This window comes from Hemiscyllium ocellatum, chromosome 49 (genome assembly GCF_020745735.1).
Source record: "Hemiscyllium ocellatum isolate sHemOce1 chromosome 49, sHemOce1.pat.X.cur, whole genome shotgun sequence".
NCBI classification, from domain to species: Eukaryota; Metazoa; Chordata; class Chondrichthyes; order Orectolobiformes; family Hemiscylliidae; genus Hemiscyllium; species Hemiscyllium ocellatum.
In genome coordinates, this window is record NC_083449.1 from 13016180 (window position 1) to 13029589 (window position 13410).

At 49.8% G+C, this 13410-nt stretch overlaps 1 protein-coding gene across 1 annotated transcript; it reads right to left on the bottom strand.

The window, feature by feature from the left end:
• Window positions 1-1311: 1311 nt before the first annotated feature.
• LOC132837350 (gastrula zinc finger protein XlCGF52.1-like) lies at window positions 1312-4671 on the bottom strand. The gene has a single exon (XM_060857015.1). It carries the CDS (start codon window positions 4628-4630, stop codon window positions 3323-3325), a length of 1308 nt encoding a protein of 435 aa, XP_060712998.1. The 5' UTR covers window positions 4631-4671; the 3' UTR covers window positions 1312-3322.
• Window positions 4672-13410: the final 8739 nt, after the last annotated feature.

Consider the following 13410-nt stretch of genomic DNA (forward strand, 5'->3'; position numbering starts at 1 on the left):
GTGTAAGTTTATTAAAGAATTCTCACTCTCAGAACAATGATTATAAATCTACAAGCATGCAGACAGCACATCTCCCCACAGTTTTGATGTGTGCTCCTAGACTACATTCAAAGCTAAAAAGACAGCTAATCTGTTCTTTCTTTTGTAAAAGGTTTTTGAGGCAAAGGATGGCGGGAAAGAGAGAGAGGCAAAGTTTCAGTGTAAGTGTTACAGCTGGTCCTGGGCAAAGGATGATTGAGAATCACGGGCCCACTTTCAATGCAATCAAAAACAACAGTTACTCTTGGTGAGACTCAGTGGTATCTGTGGGAAGCAGTATCTGGCTGGATCCTTCTTCAGAACTGAAAAGGGAGGGGAGAAGAGGTTGGAAAAGTGGTCCTGTGGCAAAGGTGGAGGGTAGAATAGGGAACAGCCAGGGAAATGTTCGAGGGAGTGAGGGATACTGGATGGTGCAGGTATCAGAGATGGGTGGTTGTAATGAGAGGGGAACGGTATGCAGGGATTCACCACAAACAGTCAACATGATTTCGTTTTCAGGGGATCTCATGTCTGACCAACCCGATTGGATTTTTCAAAGAGGTGACCAGGTGACAGCAATGCTTTTGATGACAAGGTCTTCATAGGTTTGTGATCGAGGGAAATTGATAGCAAAGATAAAGGAAGGCACCAGCCTAATGGTATTATCACTTGTCCCTTAATCCAGAGATCCAGGTCATATTCAGATTTTTAAAAAAATCGAATCAAAAGTCTAATGATGACCATAAATCCATTACCAATTGGGGAAAACCTCATCTGGCTCACTAATGTCCTTCTGGGAAGGAAACTGCCATCCTCACTTGATCTGGACTACATGTGACTCTAGTCCCAAAGCAATGTGATTGATTCTTAATTAGGGATGGGTAATAAATGCTGGCCTGACCAGTGACATCTTCATTCTCATGAAGTTAAAAAAAAACCATGGGATGCAAAGCAAACTGGCCAAGCAGCAGAAAGCAGGGGGTGATGGTCAAAGGAAGCTCTTTTTGACTGGAAGTCTATGCCCCCAGTACAGTTCCACAGGGGTCAGGGTTGGGGCCTTTGCTGTCAGACATAGCAGGGTCGATCAACAAGTTCACGGAAAATCCAAAAATTGGCAAGGTGGTAAATAATCTTCGGGTAAAATATGAGGTCTGCAGATGCTGGAGATCACAGCTGAAAATGTGTTGCTGGTTAAAGCACAGCAGGTTAGGCAGCATCCAAGGAACAGGAAATTCGACGTTTCGGGCATTCCTGATGAAGGGCTTATGCCCGAAACATTGAATTTCCTGTTCCTTGGATGCTGCCTAACCTGCTGTGCTTTAACCAGCAACACATTTTCAAGGTGGTAAATAACCCTAGATTACAAATGGCCTGTTTAGTGGCAAATGGAATTCAATCCAGGTAGGTGTGAGATGATGCACTTGGGTTCAAACATGGAGCTAGGGCTGATCAAATCAGTTGCAATCTCATTGAACGGCAGAGCAGACTCAATGGGCTGAACAGCCTACTCCTTCAGGGAGGGGAGGGGTAGAGATGGCAGGTTTTGGAAGGTGCTGTCAGTTACAGGAGCCTCAGAAAGTCGCTGGTCTACATCATGCAAATGTTACACACTGCTGGTGCTGTGCATCAGTGTTAGAGGGGGGTGAGTGTTGAGGGTGGGGTGGGATAGGTCAGATCATCAGAAATAGGGTCAGGAAGTAACCCTTTGACCCCTTGTTCCTGCTGTCCCATTCGATAAAGGTGGTGGATGATCCAATCAAGGAACTCACCTCCCCTCTCCTCTCCATTCCCCCCCATACTGCCCCAGCTCCTCGACTCCTGATCCACCATCAGTACCTCTCTCTCTTGGCCTCAGATACATTCAATGATACAGTTCTCACACCACTGCTCCCTGGGGCAGAGAGAGTGGGAGGATCCCACAGACTCAACCCCCACGAATAGAAGAAACGTTTCCCTCATTTCCCTCTGAGATGGGAGATGTCATTCAGAAACTGTGCCTCCCTCCCCCTCCCGAATCTAGACACCCCAATGAGGTGAGGGGGAAGGGGAATATTCCCTCATCATTCACCCTGTCAAATCCACATGCCCACTCCCCCCCACAACCCCACCACCTTCCTGCTCCCTTCGGATCTTTCTACATTTCAATGAGATTGCCCTCTCCCTCTTCGAAACTCCCAATGGACACAGGCCCAGACAGTGTGTAAAACAGACCCCCTCCATCCCTCGTCCCAAGAATGAACCTTCTCTGACTCGCCTCCAGGACAAGGATCTCCCTCATTATGAATGGGATTCGCTGCCAATTAAGTGGGGAGGGGGGGGGGGGAAGCTTTGTCCCTGGATGGCGTTGAGCCTCTCGAGTATTGCCAGAGCTGCACACATCCAAGGCGAGTGGGGAGTATTCCCTCACCCTCCTGACTTGTGCTTGTTCGATGGTGGGATAGTCTCTTTTGGGGGTGGAGTGGGGGGGGGAAGCGCGGGTGAGTTGGGAAGAAGGATGAGAGACTGAGGGTCAGGCTGAAGTTTGCTGTTATTGTCTCGCGTTGCAATCTTCAGTCAATTATGGACACGTGGCTTCCATGTCAGGAATGCAGGCTACACCATCAGCTCAATATTCCCTTTTCCAAAGGGAGAGGACTTGCAAAGGACAGCCATTCAGGGGCAGCAGCTCAGTGATGGATGGACCACAGCATCATAAGATGGTGGGAGCTGGGGAGGGAGAGGGTTGGTTTGGGGGTAGGGGAAGAGTGACTGCAGGGATCTTGAGGGACAACTGCTGATCTCTGATCCGGGTCAGTGTCAGTGATCTTCGATCCCAGTCAGCGTTGGTGATCTCTGATCCCTGCCAGTGATCCTTGGTCTGATCCCAGTGAGTGCTGGTGATCTCTGGTCCCAGTCTGTGTTGGCAATCTTTAATACCAGGCAGTCTCTGTTTTCATGATCCCAGCCAGTGTCTGTGATCCCTGGTCTGATCCTGATCAATGTCAGGATCCTTGACAGTGTCTGTGAACTCCGGGTCAATGTCAGGGTCCTTAACACCAATCCCGGTTTAGTGTCAATGATCTCCGATCCCGCTAAGTTGTGGTGATCTCTGACCTGATCCCCAGTCAGTGATCTCCAATCCCTGGTCAGTGGCGGCAATCCTTGGTCCTATCACGGTCAGATTCAGTCATCGGTATCGTGTCGGCAATGTCTGGTCCATTCCTGTTTGTTGCCGGTGGTGGGAGGTTGTAGTGCCGTGTCCCTGCCACGTGATGTGTTCCATTCCTGGTGAGCTCGGTAACCCCCTTTTGCCCCCAGCCTCCGGTCAGTAGGACTCTTTGGCGTGAATGCGCTGGTGCTTGATGAGGTGGGAGGAGAGGATGAAGCCCTTGCCACAGTCACTGCATTTGAAGGGCCGCTCGCCGGTGTGCAGGTGCTGGTGGGTCTTCAGGTGAGACGACTGGATGAAACCGCGGCCACACACCGGGCAGACGAAGGGCCTCTCACCTGTGTGAACCCGCCGGTGCTCCACCAGTTGGTATGGCTGCTTGAAGGCCTTGCCGCAGACTGGACAGGCAAAGGGCTTTTCGCCGGTGTGGATGCGCCGGTGCGAGACCAAGTGGTGGGACTGGGTGAAGCGCTGGCCACACTCTGGGCACTGGAAGGGTTTCTCGCCGGTGTGAAGTCGCTGGTGCTTCCTAAGCGTGCACAGGATTGTAAAGCTCTTCTCGCACACGGGGCACTTGAAGGGCCGCTCACCTGTGTGCACAATCCGGTGCCGGATGAGTCCCGACGGCTGCTTGAACCCCTTGCTGCACAGGGCGCAGACATAGGGCCGCTCACCGGTGTGCACCCGCTGGTGCATCACCAGATCCGAGGACTTCTTGAACGCCTTGCCGCACTCTGAGCACTTGCACGGCTTCAGGTCTGGCGGTACTGTGCCGGATCCTGGTGACCGGTACGTCCGTAGGTACGGCGGGGTGCCGCCGGCGGCCTTACCATGGCTTTGCTGGTGCTTCCTCAGGGCTGACGGGTAGTAGAATCCGCGGCCGCACTCCTCACAGCGGATGGGCCGGTCCTCAGCGTGCACTGCCTGGTGCCGCCGGAGGATGGAGGGGTGCGTGAAGGCGGTGCCGCAGACAGGGCACACGAACGGCCTGCCGCGGGTGTGCACCCGCTGGTGCTTGAGTAGGCCCGATGGGTGCTTGAAGGCCTTGCTGCAAGTCGGGCAGGCGTGCGGGCGCTCCTGGCTGTGAACACACTCGTGACGTGCCAGGCAGTACCGGTACTTGAAGGTCTTCCCGCAAGTCGGGCAGATGTGCGGGCGCTCCTGGGCGTGGATGCGTTGGTGGTTCACCAGGCCAGAGGTGTGCTTGAATGCCTTGCCGCACAGTGGGCACTTGTGGGGCCTCTCTGTCCGGTGGGTACACTCATGACGCTCCAACCCGTAGCGGTAACGGAAACCTTTGGCACAGACCGAGCACTTCAGGGGCTTGTTATCACCCCCAGTACCTCTCCCTCCTACCTCCACCAGCCCGGATGTAAACCCCAGAAGCGAGGAGCGGCCAGATTCGACCCTGTCAACAATGCCCAACTTCTCCATGTCCCCCTCCTCAATCTCCAATCTCTCCATGTCGCCCTCCTCCAACGCCAACTGCACTCTAACCCCTTCCTCAAACCTCATCCCCGCCATGTCCCCCTCACCTATTGCCAATGTCTCCATGTCCCCCTTCCCCATCCTCACCCTCTCCATGTCCCCCTCTCCCCACCTCTGCCTCAATTTAACCTGCTCCCCAAGTGCCACCCTCTCTCTGAACCTCTCCTCCAAACTCCCCCTCTCAATATCCCCTTTCTCTAAACCTACCCTCTCTATGTCCCACTCTTCAATCCTCACCCTCTCTCTGACACCATCGCCTATCTCCACCCTCTCTCTGACCCCCACTTCCACCCCCAACTGCTCAATGTCCCCCATCTCAATCCCCACCTTCCCTCTGACACTCTCCCTCACCCCCAAACTCTCTATGTCCTCCTCCCCTATCCCCACTCTCTCTACATTCCCCTCCCCTATCCCCAACATCTGTCTGACTCCCTCCCCTATCCCAAACCTCTCTCTGACCCCCTCCTCAATCCCCACACTCCCTATGTCACTTTTCCTGATCCCCACCTTTTCTCTGACCCTCTTCCCCACCCCCAACATCTCTCTGACCCCCTGGCCCATCCCTACCATTGCCAACCTCTCCCTGCTCCCTTGATCCTGCTCAATTTCCATCATTGTCACAGCCACTTCCTTCCTGTCCAGCGTTTGTCTCCCAACCAGCACTTCCTCCCTCTCCTCCAGCCTGTGTTCTCCATCCGCCTCCATCCGATTCGGTCCCTCATCTTCTCCTCCATCCTCCAGGGCCTCCTCCCATTCCACCCTGTGGTCCATCAGCCTCCGTCCAGCCCAGAAGCCCTCGTGGAGGATCGGGATTCCGGGTCGAAGGTCAAGTGGCTCAAATTCCGACATTGAGCAGCTGAAGGCACCTGATGGGGGAAGATAGAAGTCAGAACATGGTCATCTAATGTAGGACAGTACAGCAGAGGAACAGGCCCTTCAGCCCATGATGTTGTGCCAAACATGACACCAAATTAAACTGATCCCTTCTGTCTGCCCTTGATCCCTATCGCTCCATTCCTTACATGTTCGTCTGCTTAGTTAAAAGTCCCTTAGATGTCCCTATCGTATCTTCCTCTACTACTACCCCAGCAGTTCTCTGGGGAAAAAAAAACTTGCCCCTCACATCTCCTTTGAACTTACTCCTCTCATCTTAAATGTATTCCAGATTAGAGTGGTGCTGGAAAAACACAGCAGGTCAGGCAGCATCTGAGAAGCAGGATTCCTGATGAAGGGCTTTTGCCTGAAACATTGATTTCCTGCCCCTCGGATGCTGCCTGACCTGCTGTGCTTTTCCAGCACCGCTCTAATCTAGACTCTGATTTCCAGTATCTGCAGTCCTCACTTTCGCCTTAAATGCATGCCACCTAGTTTTTGGCATTTCAACTCTGGGGGGAAGAAATTCTGACCGTCAATCTTTCTATGTATCTCATAATTTTACAAACTTTACAGTCTCCCCTCTGCCTCTCCCACTCCAGAGAAAACAACCCTAGTTTTTTGAGTCTCTCCTTATAGCTCATACCCTCTAATCCAGGAAGCATCCTATTAAACCTCTTCAGCACTCTCTCCAAAGCCTCTACATCCTTCCTGTAATGTGGCAACCAGGATTGAATGCAGTACGCTAAGTGTGGCCTAACCAAAATCATATAAAGCTGCAACGTGACATCTTGACTGTTATACTCAATTCCCTGACCAATATATGGCAAACATGCCATATATCTTCTTTACCACCTATTTACTTGCAGGCCAGGAGCTATGGATTTGAACCTCAAAACCCCTCTGTATATTGATGCTGTTCAGAGTCCTGCCATTAACTGTATACTTTTCCTTAACAAATGATCTCCCAAAGTGTAGCACCTCACACCTACCTAGATTAAAATCCTTCAGCAATTTCTCTGCCCAAATCTGCAATTGAACTATATCCTGTTGTATCCTTTGACAACCTTCTGCGCTATCCACAACTCCACTGATCTTTGTATTGTCTACAAACTTACTAAACCACCCATCTACCTTTTCATCCAAGTCATTTGTATATATCACAAACAGCAGCGGTGCCTGTGGAACACCACAAGTCACGGACATCCAGCCTGAAAAACACTTTCCAAAACTACCCTCTGACTTCTATGTGCAAGCCAATGCTGAATCCACGCAGCTATGTCACCATGGATCCCATACATCTTAATCTTCTGGATAAGCCTACCATGGGGGACCTTGTTGAAATCCTTACTAAAATCTATGTAAACAACATGTACTGCTCTACCCTCATTGATCACCTTCATTACCTCCTCAAAAAGTTCAATCAAGTTAGTAAGACATGGCCTGCTCTGTACAATGCCATCTGATTGTCCCTAATTAGGCCATGACTTTCTAAATGCATATAAGAATCACTAAGAATCCTCTCCAATAGCTTCTCAACCACTGATGTGAGACTCACCAGTCTAGAGTTTGCTGGATTGTCCCTATTGCCCTTTTTGAACATTAGCTCCACACCAGTCCTCTGGGACCTCTCCAATAGCTAATGAGGATCTTGGTCAAAGCCTCAAGGAATAAGCTGCCAGAGGATGTGGTGGAGGAAGGTACAATTGTAACACTTAAGAGGCATTTGGATAGGTATATGAATAGGAAGGGTTTGGAGGGATATGGGCCGGGTGCTGGCAGGTGAGACTAGATTGGGTTGGGATATCTGGTCGGCATGGACGGGTTGGACCGAAGGGTCTGTTTCCATGCTGGACATCTCTATGACTCTCAGCCTAGTATAAATACCTCCCTAACTCTCCTTTTTTTTTTAGCTTTGACAAAGGGTCAGTTAGACTCGAAACGCCAGCTCTTTTCTCTCCTTACAGACGCTGCCAGACCTGCTGAGATTTTCTCTTTTGGTTTCAGATTCCGCAGAAATTTGCTTTTATTTTTACCCCAGCCTTACCTGGTCTGGCCCGCAAGTGACTCCAGACCCACAGCCATGTGGTTGGCTCTAAATCACGCTCTGGGTAATGAGGGATGTCCTAGCCAGCGACGCCCTCATCCAATGAATGCTTATTTTTAAAAATTCCGCTTTAAGGGATTGCACTCCTGTTTAAGGGGGTCCTTCCCCTTTAAGAGGTTTCACGCTCTTTAAAAGCATGCATTCCGCTTTCAGGGGCTTCAATCCACCTTAAGGAGGTGCATTCCCGTTTAAGAGGATGCATTCCACTTTAAAAGGGGGTGGGGAGCTGCATTCCCGTTTCAGGGGATACATTCCTCGTTCAGGGGGTTGCCCTTCCCCTTTAGGAGGGTGCACCGCTCTTTAACAGCATGCACTCCGCTTTAAGGAGGTGCACTCCCTCTTGAGAAGATGCATTTCCCTTTTAAGGGGGTTCATTCTGCCTTTATCCTCCCGGCGGAGGTGGGTGAAGCCCTTCCCCCCCTCCCCAACCCGTCGCCCCCCCCCCCGGAGACTGCACCCACCTCCTTCTTCCCCCAGAGTCTGTGCGCCCAGCCTCGGCCGCTGCTCCTCCCAGCTCCGCGATCCCGCAGTCCTCCAACATCCCGGCGTGCAGCGGGGCGGTGGAGTCAATGCGGCGCAGGCGCAGCGTGACCCCCAGCCCCCGACATAGAGCGCTTTCAGGCGCGTGGGGGCCTACGGGAAGAGACGGTCGCCATCGTTCCCCCACCCCTCCCACTTTACCAAACCCGAAGGTTTGCAGCAGACTGCATTCCGATGGCGCTTCCACGGCCACACGAGAAAGTTCCGATGGCGCTGCGGAATGTTTGTATCCCCAGGATCACGACAGAAATACTTGGGGGGGGGGGGGGGATTGAGGGAGAGGTGGGATGGGAATGAACTAGAGAGAGAGAGAGAGCGAGCGACAGAAGTAGAGAGAGAGGTACAGATCAAAGTTTGTGATAAGATTTGTAGCTCGTGTGCTCGTTGTTGTGGTTCTGTTCGCCGAGCTGGGAGTTTTTGTTGCAAACGTTTCGTCCCCTTTCTAGATAGACGGACAGATAGGGAGCGAGAGAGAGATAGAGAACAGGAGGCACAGAGAAACGGGGAGATAGCGAGAGAAAGAGAATGGGAGACAGATAGTGAGAGGTTGAGGCAGACAGAAGGACAGACTGAGAGACAAAGATAGGGAAAGAGAGAGAGATGAGGAGACAAAGAAACGGGAAGAAAGCGACAGAGAGAGAGAGATTGATGGGGAGACAAATAAGTTGAGAGAAAGAGAAAAAGACAAGAAGAGAGTGAGAGGAAGAGAAACTAAGACAGAGAGAGTAACAGAGAAAGTGACAGAGTGGTAGAACTAGAGGGAGACGTAGACTCAGACAGCGTGACAAAGAGGCACAGGAGGAGCAAAGGAGAGAGAGAAAAACAGAGAGAGAAAGAGAAAGGGGCAGAGAGAGAGAGAGATACATAGACAGAGAGAGAAAAAAGAAATTCCTATCTCCCGCCAAACTTCAAATCCACACCCTTTCCTACGTGATTTCCAATCTGGAAAGGTTGAAAGGGGATTAAGAAAGGGCGAGAGAGGAAGGAGATGGTGGGGAGAATGAAAGGGTCAGGTGGGGGAAAGGAGAGGGTCAGAGGGGTAAGGAGAGGGTGAGGCGGGGAAGGAGTGTGTGAGGGGAAATGACAGGATGAGGTAGGAGGATGGAGAGAGGACGAGAAAGGTGAGGTAAGAGAGAGAGAAGGTAGGGTAAGTGAGGAGGAGAAAATGGGAGGGACGGATGAGAGACTGAGGCAGGAGTTCAGACAGTGGGAAGCGGGGGTCGAAAAGGGAGTGGGCAGGTGAGGGAGTGAAATAGAGAGGGAGGGGTGTGAGAGAAAGGGGGAATGAGAGGGAGAGAGAAAAATGGCATTGGATAGAGGGAGCGAAGAGAGGTGAAGAGGTAGAGTAAGAGAATGAGGAGAGTGTGGATTCAAAGTGGAGGGAGGAGGCTAGGTGTGGTCAGCTGGGTTAGAGGAGGAACTGGGTTATTCCTGTCAGGAAGCCAGCATTGGGATGATGAGTGAATGACCTCTTCCTGTAGCATGTTTCATTCTGGCACAATACCAATCAAAGGGGCGGCACGGTGGCTCAGTGGTTAGCACTGCAACCTCATAGCACCAGGGACCCAGGTTCAATTCCAGCCTCGGGTGACTGTCTGTGTGGAGTTTGCACATTCTCCCCGTGTCTGCATGGGTTTCCTCCGGGTGCTCAAGTTTCCTCCCACAGTCCAAAGATGTGCAGGTCAGGTGAATTGCCCATAGTGTTAGGTGCATTAGTCAGAGGGAAATGGGTCTGGGTGGGTTACTCTTTGGAGGATCAGTATGGACTTGTTGGGTTGAAGTGCCTGTTTCCACACTGGAGGGAATCATCTAACCTAAACTGGAGCCCAGGCAAGGTTGCAGAGTTCGTAATTAACAACTGTCACATCACAAAGGAGAGACATTAGTAGCTCTGATGATGGACTTAAGAAGCTGGGGTATGTCAGTATGATCAACGTGATGGGCATCTGGAAGTACTCAGGGACGGTCTCATAAGAACGGGGTACGATGCTCAACTCATCGACCAATTCCAACGTGCCACAGCAAGGAACCATAATGACCTCCTCAGGAGACAGACACGTCCTGCAACTGACAGGGTAGCCTTCATTGTTCAGTAAATCCCAGGAACTGAAAAACTACACCATGTACTTCGTGATCTGCAACACATTGTCAATGAGGATGAGCACCTCTCCAAGACAGTACCCACACCTCCATTGCTTGCTTTTAAACAACCGCCAAACCTCAAACAGACCATTGTTGATAGCAAGCTGCCCGGCTTTCAGGACATCTCCATACAATCGTGTCACGGTAGGCGCTGCAAGACGTGTCAGAGTGTGGGCATGAATACCACCCTTACACTTGGGGACACCTCCCACCATGTACATAGCAGTACTCATGTGACTCAGCCAACGTTGTCTATCTTATATGTTGCAGGCAAGGATGCCCTTTGGCATGATACATTGGGGAAACCGTGCAAAGGCTATGGCAATGGGTGAATGGGCACCTCACAAAAATCAACAGACAGGAATGTTCCCTCCCAGTTGGGGAACACTTCAGTGGTTCAGGACATTCGACCTCGGACCTTCAGGTGACCATCCTCCAAGGCAGACTTCGGGACAGGCAGCAACGAAACGTGGCCGAGCAGAGGCTGATAGCTAAGTTCCATCCCCATAGGGAGGGCCTCAACCACGACCTTGGGTTCATGTCACACTACAGGTGACCAAAATTGCACTATACACACACACACAGACACATATATACACAGACATGCACACAGACACTCATGCACACCCTTACAGACACACACACTCCCACATTCATCCTCTCAGAGACTTAGACCACTCTACACTCACATACACACATATACATTCTTTTGCACAGACACTCACAACCCCCCACCCCAGATAGACACACACACTCCCACACGCACCCCCTCACAAACTTAAGATACTCTACACATATGTATAAACTCTCTCTCACACTCACAACCCTCCCCAACCCACACAAACACACACAAAGACCCACATGCACACATATTCATATACGTTTGTGGGGTGAATTTGTACTTGCAGAGTTACATTGTACTTTGCTCAAAAACTGCATGAATTCATGTAAAACTTTGTTATCTCACGTTTTAGATTAGAATCAATCTAAACATCATGGCATAGACAGAGAACACAGGGGCTAACCCCTTCAACATATTGTCTAGCTAACACCAATTGTTACAGTTAACCTGGCAATGCAACTTTTAAAAAAATAGTTTTGTGATTTACACATGAGAGAAGTGAAACTATCAGTGGCGCTCCGAAAGCTAGTGTGCTTCCAATTTAACCTGTTGGACTATAACCTGGTGTTGTGTGATTTTTAAGTATGATCGACGTTGGACTCAAATCTCTGGCCAAATTTCCAAACCTGCATAAGATCTTGAAGATAAGTTTTTGTGACAGCGTGTGTTAGAAAATTGTTGGGATGGAGTTGGGGAGGAAGAATTGTATAAATGGATTGTTAAATATCTGACAACCCTGATTTTCCTTCATATGTCAGGAGTGGGAGAGGAGCTGAACCTCACCCTGTACCTGAGCGTGGAATTTTCAGCAGCATTCCAACTGCGAGCAAATGGGAAGTGTTTAGTTTGAGAAACCTGGTTGACGTGGACAAGTTGTACTGAAGGGTCTGTTACCATGCCATATGACTCTATAACTGTGCTCAAAGTGGAATTGGTGCTGGGCTGATGTGACGACTTGTTATCATGTCCCTCTCCTCAGTGAACACTGATGCAAAGTAATCATTGAGAATCTCACCCATTTTCTCAGGTCAATATACAACCTTCCTTCCTTATCCTTTAGTGGACCAACCATTTCTCTAGTTACTCTCTTGCTTCTTATATACAAATAAAAGGCCTTGGGATTCTCCTTAATTCTGCTCGCTAAGGTTATTCCATGACCCCCTAGACAAGAAGGAAATTCCAGGTAACTACAGGACATTGAGCCTGATGTCAGTGGTGGGGAAGTTGCTGGAGAAGGTAGTGAGGGATAAAGCCTATTTATATTTGGAAAAGAATGGGCTTCTCAGTGATAGGCAACATGTTTTTTTGCAGGGGAGATTGTGCCTTACCAACTTAATAGAGTTCTTTGAGAAAGTTGATAGATGAAGGAAGGGCTGTAAATATTATAGACATAGACTTTAGTAAGGAGTTTGATAAGGTTCCCCATGGTGTGCAGGGTATTCTAGCTAGGTGGATAAAGAGCTGATTGAGCAACAGGAGACAGAGAGTAGTTGTTAAAGAGAGTTTCTCAAAATGGAGAAAAGTGACCAGTGGTGTTCCACAGAGATCGGTGCTGGGGCCACTGTTGGTTGCGATATACATAAACAATCTGGAAGAGGGCATTGTTGGTCTGATCAGTAAATTTGCAGATGACACGAAGATTAGTGGAGTAGCAGAAAGCATAGGGGACTGTCAAAGAATACAGGAGAACATAGATAGACTGGAGAGTTGGGCAGAGAAGTGGCAGATGGAGTTCAATCCAGGCACATGTGAGGTGATGCATGTTGGAAGGTCTAATTCTAGAGTGAACTATACTGTAAATGGAAGAGCCTTGGGAAAAGTTGATGAGTAGAGAGATCTGGAGTCCAGGTCCATTGCATCCTGAAGGTGGCTGCATAGGTGGATCGAGTGGTCAAGAAGGCATATGGTATGTTTGCCTTCATCAGATGGGGTATTGAGTATAAGAGCTGGCAGGTCATGTTAAAATTGTACTAGACTAATTTGGCCACAATTAAAATACTGTATACAGTTCTGGGCGCCACATTACCAAAAGGATGTGGATACTTTGGAGAAGGTGCAGAGGTTTACAAGGATGTTGCCAGGTATGGAAAGTGCTAGCTATGAAGAGAGGTTGAGTAGGTTAGGATTGTTTTCATTAGAAAGAAAGGAGATTGAGGGGGGAACCTGACTGAGGTCTATGAAATCATGAAGAATATAGACAGGATGGATAGAGATAAGCTTTTTCCCAGGGTGAGGGATTCAATAATGAGAGGTCATGCTTTCAAAGTGGGAGGTGAAAAGTTTAAGGGGGATATATGTAGTAAATACTTTACACTGAGGGTGGTAGGTGCCTGGAACGCATTGCCAGCAGAGGTGGTAAAGGCAGGCACTGTAGATTCATTTAAGGTGCATCTGGATAGATGCATGAGTAGGTGGGGAGCAGAGGGATACAGATGCTGAGGAATTGACCGACAGGTTTAGACAGTGGATTTG